This window comes from Trachypithecus francoisi, unplaced genomic scaffold (assembly GCF_009764315.1).
Source record: "Trachypithecus francoisi isolate TF-2019V2 unplaced genomic scaffold, Tfra_2.0 Lachesis_group20, whole genome shotgun sequence".
Taxonomy (NCBI): domain Eukaryota; kingdom Metazoa; phylum Chordata; class Mammalia; order Primates; family Cercopithecidae; genus Trachypithecus; species Trachypithecus francoisi.
Genome location: NW_022681466.1, coordinates 69887558 through 69902239, shown reverse-complemented (window position 1 = coordinate 69902239; position 14682 = coordinate 69887558). Strand labels below are relative to the sequence as shown.

The window sequence follows — 14682 nt, the reverse complement described above, 5'->3', positions numbered from 1 at the left end:
CCAGCCTGGGTGACAGAGGTAGACTCTGTTTCAAAAAAAAAAAAAAACAGAAAAGAAAGTGTATAAATGGAGGAATCATTAACCAGGAATTTAAAGCCTTGGGTATGTTAGGAACAAGATGAAGTAAGAGAAATAAGGAGCAATTAGTGCTGACACAACAACAGCATAAAACAGGTTAATTAACTTTCCTTTAAAACTAGCATTCCTGAACAGATTAAATAGATTAGAGCTATCAGAAGCCAAGAAACGGCCTAGAACAACAAAGAAAGATACTGGCTGGGTTTGGTGGCTCACATCTGTAATCCCACCACTTTGGGAGGCCGAGGTGGGTGGATCACTTGAGCCCAGGAGTTCAAGACCATCCTGGGCAACATGGCAAGATCCCATCTCTTACAAAAAATAGCTGGGCATGGTGGTCATGCCTGTGACCCCAGCTACTGGGGGGCTGAGGTGGTAGGACTGCTTGAGCCTGGGAGGTCAGGGCTGCAGTGAGCAGTGATGGCGCCACCGCACCCCAGCCTGGATGACAAAGCAAACCCTTGTCTCAAAAAAAAAAAAAAAAAAAGATACTCTAAGGTTCTTCAGGAGATGAAGGAAAAGAAATATTTAGAAGACAAGAAAGGCCAGTAATAGTTAAACATGCCACTGACAATTAACAGACACTTGGGAGGGAGTTCCTATTTCTTTTAACCTGTGCACTAAATTGAATACCACACGGCGAATCATTTCAGATTGAATGTCATATATACACTGTTTACAGCAACAGTTGTATTTGTTATGGAAAAAGCAGAAGTCACTGGATGTGGTAAAAATCCTATTTTAGCTGCACATTTAAAATATGCCTACCCACTAGATCCTAGCTACTCTCAACAGGCATCTTGTGACAACTAATCAAAATGCAAGTGGAAAAAAAATGAAGAAAAGGAAGATCTAGTCACCCAAGAGACTTTGAATCCATTAAACTATTTTAATGATGAAAGTAGCACTCTACTTATTACAACATTTAGGAATTCCTCTGAGATGGTAGGTTTCAAGAAAAATTATTTTGAAATACTTTCCAACTTCCAGAAGAGTTGCAAGATTTGTGCAAATGACTCCAGTATACCCTTCACCCAGATTCACCAATTACATCTTCCCATTCTGTGTGTGTTTTTTCCTAAGCTGTTTGAGAACTAGCTACAGACATGTCTCATTAACTGTAATATTTTGGCATGTTCATTTTAAAAGCATGTATTGTTTTTTGTTTTTTGTGGGTTTTTTTAGACATTTTGTTTAGACAGAGGCTCACTCTGTCTCCCAGGCTGGAGTGCGGTAGTGCACTCTCAGCTCACTGCAACCTCCGGCTCTGAGGCTCAAGCGGTTCTCCTGCCTCAGCCTCCAGAGTAGCTGGGATTACAGGTGCGCGCCAACACAACAGGCTAATTTTTGTATGTTTCCTAGAGACGGGGTTTCACCATGTTGGCCAGGCTGGTCTTGAACTCCTGACCTCAAGTGATCTGCCCTCCTCGGCCTCCCAAAGTGCTGGGATTACAGGTGTGAGCCATTGCGCCTGGCAGAAACAAGTGTATTCATTTTTGTAACCACAGAAGAATTATCAAATTGCTAAAACTTAACACTCATTCAATACTATTATCTGGAATACAGTCCACACTTAAATTTCACCTGTTTATCCCAATTTTCTCCCTGATGCAGGGCCCATTAGGATTGTGAATTCCGTGTACTTGTCACGTCTCTTTAGCCTCCTTCAATCTGGAATAGTTCCTCAGTCTTCTTTTACTCTCAGGACCTTGATGTTTTTGAGGAGCTGTTTTTACAAAATCCCTCAATTCGGTGTGTCTGAAGTTTCCACGTCGTTAGATTCAGATTACACATTTTTAGCATGAAGAGCACGGAGGTGCTGCTTGTCCTTCCAGGTGCATCACATCAGGAGATGAGCACACAACAAACTCTGTTTACTCTGTAAACTCCTACGTTTCTCTTTGTAATTGTAAGTAACCTAAAAGGGGGGGGTGGTTCTTTGAAACTAGGTAATTATCCTGTTCCTTTTCAAATTTCCCCTTGCCAATTGTTTCACGAATCAATTATTACTATGATTGTTGCAAAATTTGAGAGCCTCTAAAATCACAAATTAGGTTAAAACTGTATGAAACTGACATTTTTATACATCAAAAACTGTTTTATAGGTCAAAAACTATTGAAGACTGGCAATCTGATATTTCAACCTCATACATTAAATAACATAAATGAAAAATCTAATTTTAAAAGTATGAAATTAGTAATGTAATAGTCTAAGTTTATTCTTCTTTCTATATTTATTCGTCGGCATTCACACTATCCCTCGTATGTATTTCATTTATCTTATTCAGTGGGTTACAAGTCATTATTGTCATTATTCATCTTGAAACTCAGGTTGTCCCAGCTTTGACCCGAGCTCACTCTAGGTTCTTCTGACATGTCATTTTTTGAGTACGTCATTACTTTCTGGTATTAGAAGATATTCCAGGCTCATCGTGTACTTACCCTAACTCAGAACTGGAATTTACCATTTCTCCAAAAAACTTTTTTTCCCCTCAGTGGGGAACGGTTATTCAGAAACTCATTAAAAACTAAAGTGAAGTATAATATAGAAAAACAGGAAAGCAGCGGTTTGGGATATAAGCAATTATGAACGTTACCTAAAAAGTTCTCTAAATAGTAAAATCCAACACCTTGCTGCCTATAATAAATTACTAGAACAAATGCCCCAGACATTCAACAGAGTAGCCCTAATGTCCACCTGATCTCAAAATTTACTATTTAAACTATCATAAACTTCCAATCTATATAACTAAAAATAAACTTTTGTCCTATGCTCTTATTAATCAGTGATTTTAATTATTCACTTTTTGACATGGACAAGAAAGACTACATTTTTTTTTTTTTTTTTTTTTTTTGAGATGGAGTCTTGCTCAGCCGCCCAGGGTGGAGTGCCGTGGCGTGATCTCGGCTCACTGCAACCACTCTCTCCTGGGTTCAAGCAATTATCCACATCTCAGCAAACCGAGTAGCTGGGATTACAGGCACCCGCCATCATGCCCAGCTAATTTTTGTATTTTAGTAGAGATGGGGTTTCACCATGTTGGTCAGGCTGGTCTTGAACTCCTGACCCCTGGTGATCTGCTCACCTTGGCCTCCCAAAGTGCTGGGATTACAGGCATGAGCGCCCATGCCCGGCCAAAAGACTACATTATAACAAGCAAATGGAACCAAGGTTTTTAATTTGTTATCCTATTTATTTATTTATTTATTATTTTTGAGATGGAGTCCCGCTCTGTTGCTCAGGCTGAAGTGCAGTGGCGCAATCTCAGTTCACTGCAACCTCTGCCTCCCAGTTTCAAGCGATCCTCCTGCCTCAGCCTCCCAAGCAGCTGGGATTACAGGCATGTGCCATTATGCCCAGGTACTTCTTTTTTTTTTTTTTTTTGAGAGGGAGTCTCACTCTGTTGCCCAGGCTGGAGTGCAGTGGCGCTATCTTGTCACACGGCAACCTCCACTTCCCAGGTTCAAGTGATTCTCCTGCCTAAGCCTCCCAAATAGCTGGGATTATAGGCATGCACCACCATATCTGGCTACTTTTTGTATTTGTATAGAGACGGGGTTTCACCCTGTTGGCCAGGCTGGTCTTGAACTCCTGACCTCAGGTGATCCGCCCACCTTGGCCTCCCAAAGTGCTGGGATTACAGGCATGAGCCACTGTGCCTGGCCCACCCAGCTACTTTTTTTTTTTTTTTTTTTTTGAGATGGAGTCTTGCTCTATCGCCCAGGCTGGAGAGCAGTGGCCGGATCTCAGCTCACTGCAAGCTCCGCCTCCCGGGTTCATGCCATTCTCCTGCCTCAGCCTCCCGAGTAGCTGGGACTACAGGCGCCCGCCACCTCGCCGGCTAGTTTTTTTGTATTTTTTTTTTTTTTTTTTTGAGACGGAGTCTCGCTCTCCCGGGCTGGAGTGCAGTGGCCGGATCTCAGCTCACTGCAAGCTCCGCCTCCCGGGTTTACGCCATTCTCCTGCCTCAGCCTCCCGAGTAGCTGGGACTACAGGCGCCCGCCACCTCGCCCGGCTAGATTTTTGTATTTTTTTAGTAGAGACGGGGTTTCACCGTGTTAGCCAGGATGGTCTCGATCTCCTGACCTCGTGATCCGCCCGTCTCGGCCTCCCAAAGTGCTGGGATTACAGGCTTGAGCCACCGCGCCCGGCCCACCCAGCTACTTTTTATATTTTTAGTAGAGGCGGGATTTCAACATGATGGCCAGGCTGGTCTTGAACTCCTGACCTCAGGTGATCCATCCACCTCAGCCTCCCAAAGTGTTGGGATTAAGGCGTGAGCCACCACGCCCAGCCTGTTATTCCTTTTTAGACTGCTAGATGAACTCAAAATATATGCTTGTTGATTTTAAGAATTCTCTTCTTTCATCAGCAAAAGCAGAACCAAGCAGTGACTACATTGCATAGTTGGAAATGCTATGTAAGCTGACACAGCCAGCTTATCGTGGCACAAGCCGCTGGAGCCAATCTTTTCTCCTGAGACCTGAGAGCAGACACCAATCAACAAGGCTGCCATACCAATCCTGAAAGGGATTAAACTAAGCATGATTCCTGAGTTTAAATGATGAAACGCATATAACCTAATTCATTAAAGAAAATAAAGTAAGGCCAGGTGCAATGGCTCATGCCTGTAACCCCAAAACTCTAGGAAGTCAAGCTGGGGTGGAATCGCTTGAGTCCAGAAGTTCAAGGCCAGCCTGGGCAATGTGGCAAAACCCCATCTCTACAAAAAACACAAAAATTGGCCAGGCATGGTGTTACGCACATGTGGTCCTAGCTACTCAGGAGGCTGAGGCAGGAGGACTGCTTGAGCTCAGGAGGTGAAGGCTGCAGTAAGCCGTGATCATGCCACTGTACTCTAGTCTGGGTGACAGAGCAAGACCCTGTCTCAAAAATAAATAATTAAAATAAAACAAAGTAGTCCCTTATCTTTCAGGCTGCTTATCCTTCTTTTTCCTATCTTCTTATGAAGGAAAAATCAAAATAGCAGCATCTACCCCCTGTGGAGCTCACAACTGGGAAGTGTTCCTTCATGTTTTAATTGCAAAAATGCTGCACTACCTGGAGAACAAGCTGGTACACCATGTGTCCCCCAATACTTCTCCATCTCTGGTATCTGTGTAGGAAGTTGAGGGGCACAATTCTCTGTAACGATAACCCAAAACACCTTTATTGAATGACAACCCTACTTTGGGTCCCAATCAAAGATGAAAGCAGAGATCAAAGGTAGCCATTCATAACAGCCTCAACAGATGGCAGTTCAGTAAGAAACAAGAAGTGATATGTTCTTTGTAACAGTGAAAACAAGAAAAACTCTGAATGCCCAATAATAAAGAATTAATTATGGACTGTTGTTAAGCTCACTAACTACTGACTGACTGACTGAGACAGGGTCTCGCTCTGTTGCCCCGGTTGGAATGCAGTGGTGTGATCGTAGCTCACTGCCGCCTTGACCTCCTGGACTTAAGTGATCCTCAGGCCTCAGCCTCACGAGTAGCTGGGACTACAGGAACATGCCAGGCTGATTTTTTGTAGAGACAGGGTCTTGCTGTGTTGCCCAGGCTGGTCTTGAACTCCTGGCCTGAAGCCATCTACCAGCCTCAGCCTTGCAAAGTGCTGGGATTACAAGCATGAGTTACCACACCCGGACTGTCAAGCTATTTATTTTTTATTTATTTATTTTTATTTATTTATTTATTTTTTTTTGAGACGGAGTCTCGCTCTGTCGCCCAGGCTGGAGTGCCGTGGCCGGATCTCAGCTCACTGCAAGCTCCGCCTCCCGGGTTTACGCCATTCTCTCGCCTCAGCCTCCCGAGTAGCTGGGACTACAGGCGCCCGCCATCTCGCCCGGCTAATTTTTTGTATATTTTAGTAGAGACGGGGTTTCACCGTGTTAGCCAGGATGGTCTCGATCTCCTGACCTCGTGATCCGCCCGTCTCGGCCTCCCAAAGTGCTGGGATTACAGGCTTGAGCCACCGCGCCCGGCCTATTTATTTATTTTTAAGACAGAGTTTTGCTCTGTTGCCTAGGCTGGAGTACAGTGGTGCAATCTCAGCTCACTGCAACCTTCTGTCTCCCACGTAAGTGATTCTCCTGCCTCAGTCTCCCATGTAGCTGGGATTATAGGCACATGCCATCATGTCCAGTTAAGTTTTGTATTTTTAGTAGAGACAGCATTACAGGGTTTCACCGTGTTGGTGGGGTTGGTCTTGAACTCCTGATCTCAGGCAATCCACCCACCTCAGCCTCCTAAAGTGCTGTGATTACAGGCGTGAGCCACCATGCCCAGCATCTTTTTTTTTTTTTCCCAAGATGGAGTCTCAGTTGCCCAGGCTGGAGTGCAGTGGCACAATCTCGGCTCACTGCAAGCTCCACCTCCCGGGTTCATGCCATTCTCCTGCCTCAGCTTCCCGAGTACCTGGGACTACAGGTACCCACCACCACACCTGGCTAATTTTTGGTAAGGCTTATTTTTTTTTTTTTAATGCCAAAGCAGCTTTCTCCATTTTCTAATTTCCTGTAAGTGTGGTTGTATTGTTCAAGAGATAACAAAATTATAAAAATAATAATGTCATTATCTAACATTTACACTACATGTTGCAGTCTCCTAGAATAGTCAAGAGTTAAAAATCGGCCGGGCACAGTAGACCTGTAATCCCAGCACTTTGGGAGGCCAAGGCGGGTGGATAACCTGATGTCAGGAGTTTGAGACCAGCCTGGCCAACACGCTGAAACCCCAACTCTATTAAAAATACAAAAATTAGTCAGGTGTAGTGGCGTGTGCCTTTAATCCCAGCTACTTGGGAGGCTGAAGCAGGAGAATTGCTTAAACCTAGGAGGCGGAAGTTGCAGTGAGCTAAGATCATGCCACTGCACTCCAGTCTGGGTGACAGAGCAAGACTCTGTCTCAAAAAAAAAAAAAAAAAGAGTTTAAAAATCACCCTATTTAATATCCACTATTATTATTATGTCAAATATGTATTCATTTAATTCTATAACCACTCTATGAGATAGCTACTATCATTTCATTTTACCAATGAGAAATCAAAATTTCAAACCAAAAAATCACATTCAAAAGGCCCAAATTATTATTATTTTTTGAGACGGGCTCTTGCTCTGTCACTCAGGCTGCAGTGCAGTGGAATAAACCCAGCTCATGGCAGCCTCAACCTCCCAGGCCCAAGCAATTCTTCCACCTTGGCCTCCTGGGTAGCTGGGACCACAGGAATGTGCAAGCATACCCAGCTAATTTTTTAATGTTTTGTAGAGATGGGGTCTTGCTATGTTGCCCAGGCTGGTCTCAATCTCCTGAGCTCAAGTGATCCTCCTGCCTCAGCCTCCCAAAGTGCTGGGATTACAGGTATGGGCCACTGTGCCCAGCCTAGGCCCAGATTATTAAATTTATTACCCACCCCCAAATATCTGGGTTATATCCAAATCCAAGGAGTATCTGTCATCTGGCAGGGGACACGCTGGTGCTTTGTGGAATACAGATCTCTGGATCCTAAGAAAATCCTAAAATCACTGCCATAAAGGGCATCCGTTATAGAACTGGTAACCAATGACAAGAGAGAATCCAAAACATACAAAATTATGGTGTGGAGAAGAAATTAAAAAAAAAAAAAAATTCAGGGCCAGGTGTGGTGACTCACACTTGTAATCCCAGCACTCTGTGAGGCCAAGGCGGGTGGATCATTTGAGCTCAAGAGTTTGAGACCAGCCTGGGCAACATGGTAAAATTGCGTCTCTACTAAAAATACAAAAATTAGCTGAGTGTGGGGGCACACACTTGAAATCCCAGCAACTCGGGAGGCTGACGTGGGAGAATCACTTGAACTTGGGAGGCAGAGGTTGCAGTGAGACAAGATCACTCCACCTCACTGTAGCCTGGGTGACAGAGCAAGACTCTGTCACACAGACACACACACACACACACAATTCAGACCATGAGGAGTTTGATAAAGTCTGGTAATTTAGCTAGAAGGTCAGATGGGTGAGTCTGTTTTTTTTTTTTCTTTTTTGAGATAGGGTCTCACTCTGTCACTCAAGCTGGGGGGTAGTGGTGCAATCTCGGCTTACTGCAGTCTCAACCTCCTGGGCTCAAGCAATCCTCCTACCTCAGCCTCCCGAGTAGCTGGGAAGACAGGCATGTGCCACCACACCCAGCTAATTTTTGTATTATTTGTAGAGAAGGGGTCTCGTCACGTGGCCTAGGCTGGTCTTGAACTCCTGGGCTCAAGTGATCCACCAACCTAGCCTCCCAAAGTGTTGGTACACAGGCGTGAGCCATTGTGCCCGGCCTGGGTGAGTCACTTCAGAGAAGAAAAAGCTATTAAGTAAAGCTCAAGCCACAGGCACAGAAAGCCACAGTAAGGGTGACAAGCACTTGTAAATCTTCATCAACAATGGAAAGGCTCTTCAGAGTCCAACTGTAGCTTACAGCTGCAGAGACTGTGGGGGCGGCGGAAAGACCACTGGACTAGAACGAGGGTATCTGAGCTCAAAGTTTCAAGTCTGTAAACCAAGAGGCTGGATAACTTAACCTCTCAAGGTCTTTCCAGCTGCAAAATTCCTTAAGATAGAAAACAAAACTGTAACTGCTGCTGAGCATGACAGAGGTGATACATGAACCTCCCAGGGGAGACGAGGCGTCAAAAGCGCCATCCTGAGGTCAGTCCAACACATTTAACTTATTTCACCCCATAATGTTGCAAATTCTGCTTAGTTCCTGTATTTCTTCAGGGACAAAGAAAAAAACATTCTAGAGGCATAAGAAACAGATGGTAGGGTTAAGGTACTTGTTTATAATCTCTTATTTTTTAGAGCTTCAAAATACACAATTTTCACAGCATTCCGAAATGTGAGTCACACAGTTGTATAAACGTTATGATGTCAACTATAAAAATATGCATGAGGGCCGGGCACAGTGGTTCACGCCTTTAATCCCAGCACTTTGGGAGGCCAAGGCAGGTGGATCACCTGAGGTCAGGAGTTCAAGACCAGCCTGACCAACATGGAGAAATCCTGTCTCTACTAAAAATACAAAATTAGCTGGGTGTGGTGGTGCACGCCTGTCATCCCAGCTACTCTGGAGGCTGAGGCAGGAGAATCGCTTGAATACAGGAGGCAGAGGTTGTAGTGAGCTGAGATCGCACCACTGCACTCCAGCCTGGGCAACAAGAGCAAAACTATCTCAAAAACCATCGATAGATATATATACATATGCATGGGGCACGAACTGGCTAATCATGGTAGGATGTGATTGAAAACAATATTTGCAAGCAATACCCTTTCACAAAACACTCTTCTATTTTCTTTTCAATAAAAATAACTTCATTTCTTCCTTTCTGTCATCTAAACTTTCAAACTGCCTGAGTCCTCACAGAGAAGACAGTTGCACCTTGTTTTAAATAAATTCTAACAGGGTTTATCTCCCATATATGATACCAAGCACAAGATGGCCAGCTCTCCAGAGCTGTGATGGGCTCTTGCATTTTATCCTTCCTAGCAAATTTACACCCTTGATTCAGTTCGCAGGCTGCCACAGCGCCAGGGATAAGCAGACTAGGAACATACTGAGTCAATTTCTGCCCCTTAAAATGGTGTTCTGTTCAAATATATTTTTGTAGTTCAAACGGGACTTTGGAAATAACAGAAACTTATTGTTTAAAAGCCTCCTGAGAACAACCCCAATATTATTGTAGCCTAGAACAGCCACCTATAGTTCCCCATTTTCCTGGCTGGCTCCAGTTCCCTCAAAAGCCATAATGAGGGCTGGGCGTGGTGGCTCACGCCTGCAATCCCAGCACTTTGGGAGGCTGAGGCGGGTGGATCACCTGATGTCAGGAGTTCGAGACCAGCCTGACCAACATGGAGAAACCCCATCTCTACTAAAAATACAAAATTAGCCTGGCGTGGTGGTGCATGCCTGTAATCCCAGCTACTCGGGAGGCTGAGGCAGGAGAACTGCTTGAACCTGGGAGGCGGAAGTTGCGGTGAGCCAAGATCATACCATTGCACTCCAGCCTGGGCAACAAGAGTGAAACTCAGTTTCAATTTTTTAAAAAAGCCATAATGAAATGGTCACGTGGCTCGGTTACCTCTTTTCTGTGAATTTCAGTGCTCTTACCTTCTTTAAGCTTATTTTACTTTCTCAGACTTTTCTCAATGCTCAGTATAATTTTAGTCTCTTTCTTCTTCAAGATAGTCTAATGTGTCTAAATAAGTCAATCTAGACTGGGTGCAGTGGCTCACATCTGTAATCCCAGCACATTGGGAGGCCAAGACAGGAGAATCACTTGAAGTCAAGACTTCGAGACCGGCCTGGCCAACATAGTGAAACCCCAACTCTACTAAAAAAGTATAAAAACTTAGCCAGGCGTGGCGGCACATGCCTGTAGCCCCAGCTACTCAGGAAGCTGAGGCATGAGAATCATTTGAACCTGGGAAGCGGAGAGAAGTTGCAGTGAGCCAAGATCACCCTACTGCACTCCAGCCTGGGTGACAGAGTGAGACTCTGTCTCGAAGAAAAAAAAAAAAATCAGGATATTTGATGATTTTGGAATTAGTCTTTAATAAAATAAGCAGCTTTCTACCTTTGGGAGATAGGAAAGATTTATAGAATAAGAATAAACAAAGATTGAAAAGGTAGTAGCTCCTATAGCCTGCAAAGACCCTGTTTCTGAGGATATTTTCATTTCCGAGGATGTTCTCCTGTCTTTTTTTTTTTTTTTCAGATGGAGTCTCACTCTGTCACCCAGGCTGGAGTGCGGTGGTGCAGTCTTGGTTCACTGCAACCTCTGCCTCCTAGGTTCAAGCAGTTCTCCTGCGTCAGCCTCCCGAGTAGCTGGAATTACAGGTGCCTGCCACCAGGCCCGGCTAATTTTTTGTATTTGTTACTAGAGACAGGTTTCACCATGTTGGCTGGTCTCCAACTCCTGACCTCAGGTGATCCACCCGCTTAGGTCTCCCAGAGTGCTGGGATTACAGGCGTGAGCCACCGTGCCTAGCCTTCTCATGTCTTTAAGTGATTTTGTTTCCTATAATCATCTATACTACATAGACAGAAAAGAGGACAATACCATATAGGAAAAAAAATCTTCCCTATCCAGGAATTCCACTTCTAGGTCTACATCCAAAGAATTGAAAGCAGGGTCTCCAGGAGATAGTTATATGCCCACATTCATAGAGCATTATTCACAATAGCCAAAGGATAGAAGCAACTAAGTATTCTCCATCAGCAGATGAATGGAGAAACAAAACGCGCACATGGACAATGGAATTTTAACATTATCAGCCTTAAAAAGGAAGAAAATTCAGAAACATGCTGCATCATGGATGAACCTTGAAAACATGACGAAAAGGGAAAAAAGCCAGTCATGAAAGGACAAATACCGTATGATTCCATTTGTACGAGGTACCTAGAGTAGTCAAGTTCGTAGAGACAGACAGCAGAATGATGGTTGCCAGGGGGCTCAGGGAAGGAGAAAATGAGGAGTTATTTAAGCAGCACAGAGAGTTACACTGACGCAAAATGAAGAGTTCTGGAGACTGCTTGCACAACAATGGGAATGTACTTAACATTACTAAACTATACTCTAAAATTTTAGATGGCAATGAGGTTTGGATTTCTGTCCCCGTCCAAATATCATATCAAACTGTAATCTCTAGTGTTGGTGAGGGGGCCTGCTGGGAGGTGACTGGATCCTGAGGGCAGATTTCCCCTTGCTGTTCTGGTGATAGTGAGATCTCACTAGATCTGGTTGTTTAAGTGTGTAGCACCATGCCACCCCCCGTCTCTCTTCCTCTTCCTCCTCTGGCCATGTAATGATATACCTGCTTCCCCTTCACCTTCTGCCATGATTGTACGTTTTCTGAGGCTTCCCCAGCCATGCTGTCTGTATAGCCTGTGGAACCATGAACCAATTAAACCTCTTTTCTTTACAAATTACTCAGTCTCAGGTATTTCTTTTTTTTTTTGAGGCGGAGTCTCGCTCTGTCGCCCGGGCTGGAGTGCAGTGGTGCGATCTCGGCTCACTGCAAGCTCCACCTCCCGGGTTTACGCCATTCTCCTGCCTCAGCCTCCCGAGTAGCTGGGACTACAGGCGCCCGCCACCATGCCCGGCTAATTTTTGTGTGTGTGTGTATTTTTAGTAGAGACGGGGTTTCACCATGGTCTCGATCTCCTGACCTTGTGATCCGCCCACCTCGGCCTCCCAAAGTGCTGGGATTACAGGCATGAGCCATCGCGCCCGGCCTCAGGTATTTCTTTATAGCAGTGTGAGAATGGACTAATACAGATGGTAAATTTTATGTTATGTGCATTGAACACAATAATAATAATAAATAAAATCTTCCCTATGTCCCGAAGCTAAATCCTAGGGTTGAAAGCTCTTCTGGTTTTTGAACTACCACATTATCCATCATTTCAACAACATGTGGCAGGGTGAGAAGTCAAGCGAGACAAATAGCTCTTTTTGAGTACCTTATGTTGCTTAATGACAGGTGTACTGTCCAAAATAATTAGCTTTCAAAAGGAATGGCCTTAACCCTCCTCTGCAACTGGTGAGTGATCTCAGTTTCCCTTCATTAAGTTCTTGACAGCTCAATGTCCTCACATCTGTCACTGTTTGGGAGATTGATTCCGAGAACCTAACTTGCTGAAAGGACTGGGCAACACATTTATTCTGGTTCATGGGACAGAACTGAACCCATCTGTTTTCTAATCAAAAGCCGTATTTGAATCAGTTTTGTTCCACCACAGGACCACCCTAATGGGAGCAATACAATCATATGGTATTTTCCTCTTTCCTATCTATGTAATATGCATGATTACAGTAAACACTAATCAATTAAAGGCATAGAACATCCTCAGCAACAGGGTCTTCACAGATTGTAGGAGCCACTACCTTTGCAATCTTTAGTTTTATTTTTATTTTTGGAGAAGGAATCTCACGCTCTCACCCAGGCTGGAGAGCAGTGGTGCAATCTTGGCTCACTGCAACCTCTGCCTCCCAGGTTCAAGTGATTCTCCTGCCTCAGCCTCCCAAGTAGCTGGGACAATAGGCACTTGCCACCACACCCAACTCATTTTTATATTTTTAGTAGAGATGGGGTTTCACCATATTGGCTAGGCTGGTCTTGAACTCCTAACCTTCTGATCCGCCCGCCTCGGCCTCCTAAAGTGCTGGGATTATAGGCGTGAGCCACCGCGCCCAGCCTGCAATCTTTATCTGCTTGTTCTTCTGACCACTAGGATTACTTTTCCTCTGAGCGACATAGTTTGTTTTAGAACGACATAGGGGAGGCTGGGCATGGTGGCTCATGCCTATAATCCCAGCACTTTGGGAGGTCGAGGCAGGCGGATCACCTGAGGCTAGGAGTTCCAGACCAGCCTGGCCAACATGGTGAAAACCCCCTGTCTCTACTAGAAATACAAAAATTACAGGTGGCAGGTGCCTGTAATCCCGGCTACTTGGAGGCTGAGGCACAAGAAAAGCTTGAACCCCGGAGGCAGAGGTTGCAGTGAGCTGAGATTGCACCACTGCACTCCAGCCTGGGCAACAAGAGCAAGACTCCGTCCCCCCACCACAAAAAAGAGAACTACATAGGGGGTAAATATTCTTATGTTGTAAAAATGGACTCTATGTTGTAAAAACAGACTTACCTTAATCTTTTTTTAAGTTGTAGACTGTCATGGATGATCCTTTTAACAAACTCTAATTCACCTCCTTCTGCCATGATCTCTGTGATGCCTCCTGTATTAACAGAACTAGGTGGAGGTCTTCGAGGATTTCGTGAGTTTACTCCCTGAACAACAACGACAAAAAAACACTGGTGAAAAATCTGTACACCCAAGAACCGAGTCTGAATGTAATCTGTCTCTAAGTTAGAATGTTTAGATGCAATTTTACTTTCCAAATAGTATGCTAGATTGGGATTTTAAAATCACATAGCCAATAAAATATTTTATTTATTTATTTTTTGAGACAGAGTCTCCCTCTTTCACCCAGGCTGGAGTGCAGTGGCTGGATCTCAGCTCACTGCAAGCTCCACCTCCTGGGTTCAGCCATTCTCCTGCCTCAGCCTCGCAAGCAGCTGGGACTACAGGCGCCCGCCACCTCACCCGGCTCATTTTTTGCATTTTTAGTAGAGATGGGGTTTCACCGCGTGAGCCAGGATGGTCTCAATCTCCTGACCTCATGATCTGCCCGCCTCGGCCTCCCAAAGTGCTGGTATTACAGGCGTGAGCCACCATGCCTGGCCTAAAATATTTTATTTTAAACAGCTACTTCATGCAACTATTTATTCCCAGGTCTTTTACTTTCCATTTTTGTGATTAAACATAAAAATTGTTTACCTTTTTATATAGCCCAATCTGTCACTTTTTCTTTATGCTTTCTTTTTCATGTACAGAAAATCCACCCAAAGATTAGATAAATATTTACTTATGTTTTTTCCTAGCATTTTCATGGTTTTGCTTTTCACATTTAAATATTTAATCCACCCTTACCTCATACCATATGAAAAGTTAACTCAAAATTCATCAAAGACCTAAAAGTAAAAAATAAAACTATAAAACTCTTTAGAAGAAAACATAAGA

The 14682-nt window shown here is 44.2% G+C and overlaps 1 protein-coding gene across 4 annotated transcripts in view; it reads right to left on the bottom strand.

Moving 5' to 3' along the window:
- METTL16 (methyltransferase like 16) overlaps window positions 1–14682 on the bottom strand; it is an 87225-nt gene that overhangs the window by 30303 nt on the left and 42240 nt on the right. For all 4 annotated transcript variants that reach the window (XM_033185110.1, XM_033185113.1, XM_033185112.1 and 1 more), the window contains one exon: window positions 13747–13889. In XM_033185110.1, the coding sequence (XP_033041001.1) occupies window positions 13747–13889 (143 nt within the window). The remainder of the gene's footprint in view (window positions 1–13746; window positions 13890–14682) is intronic.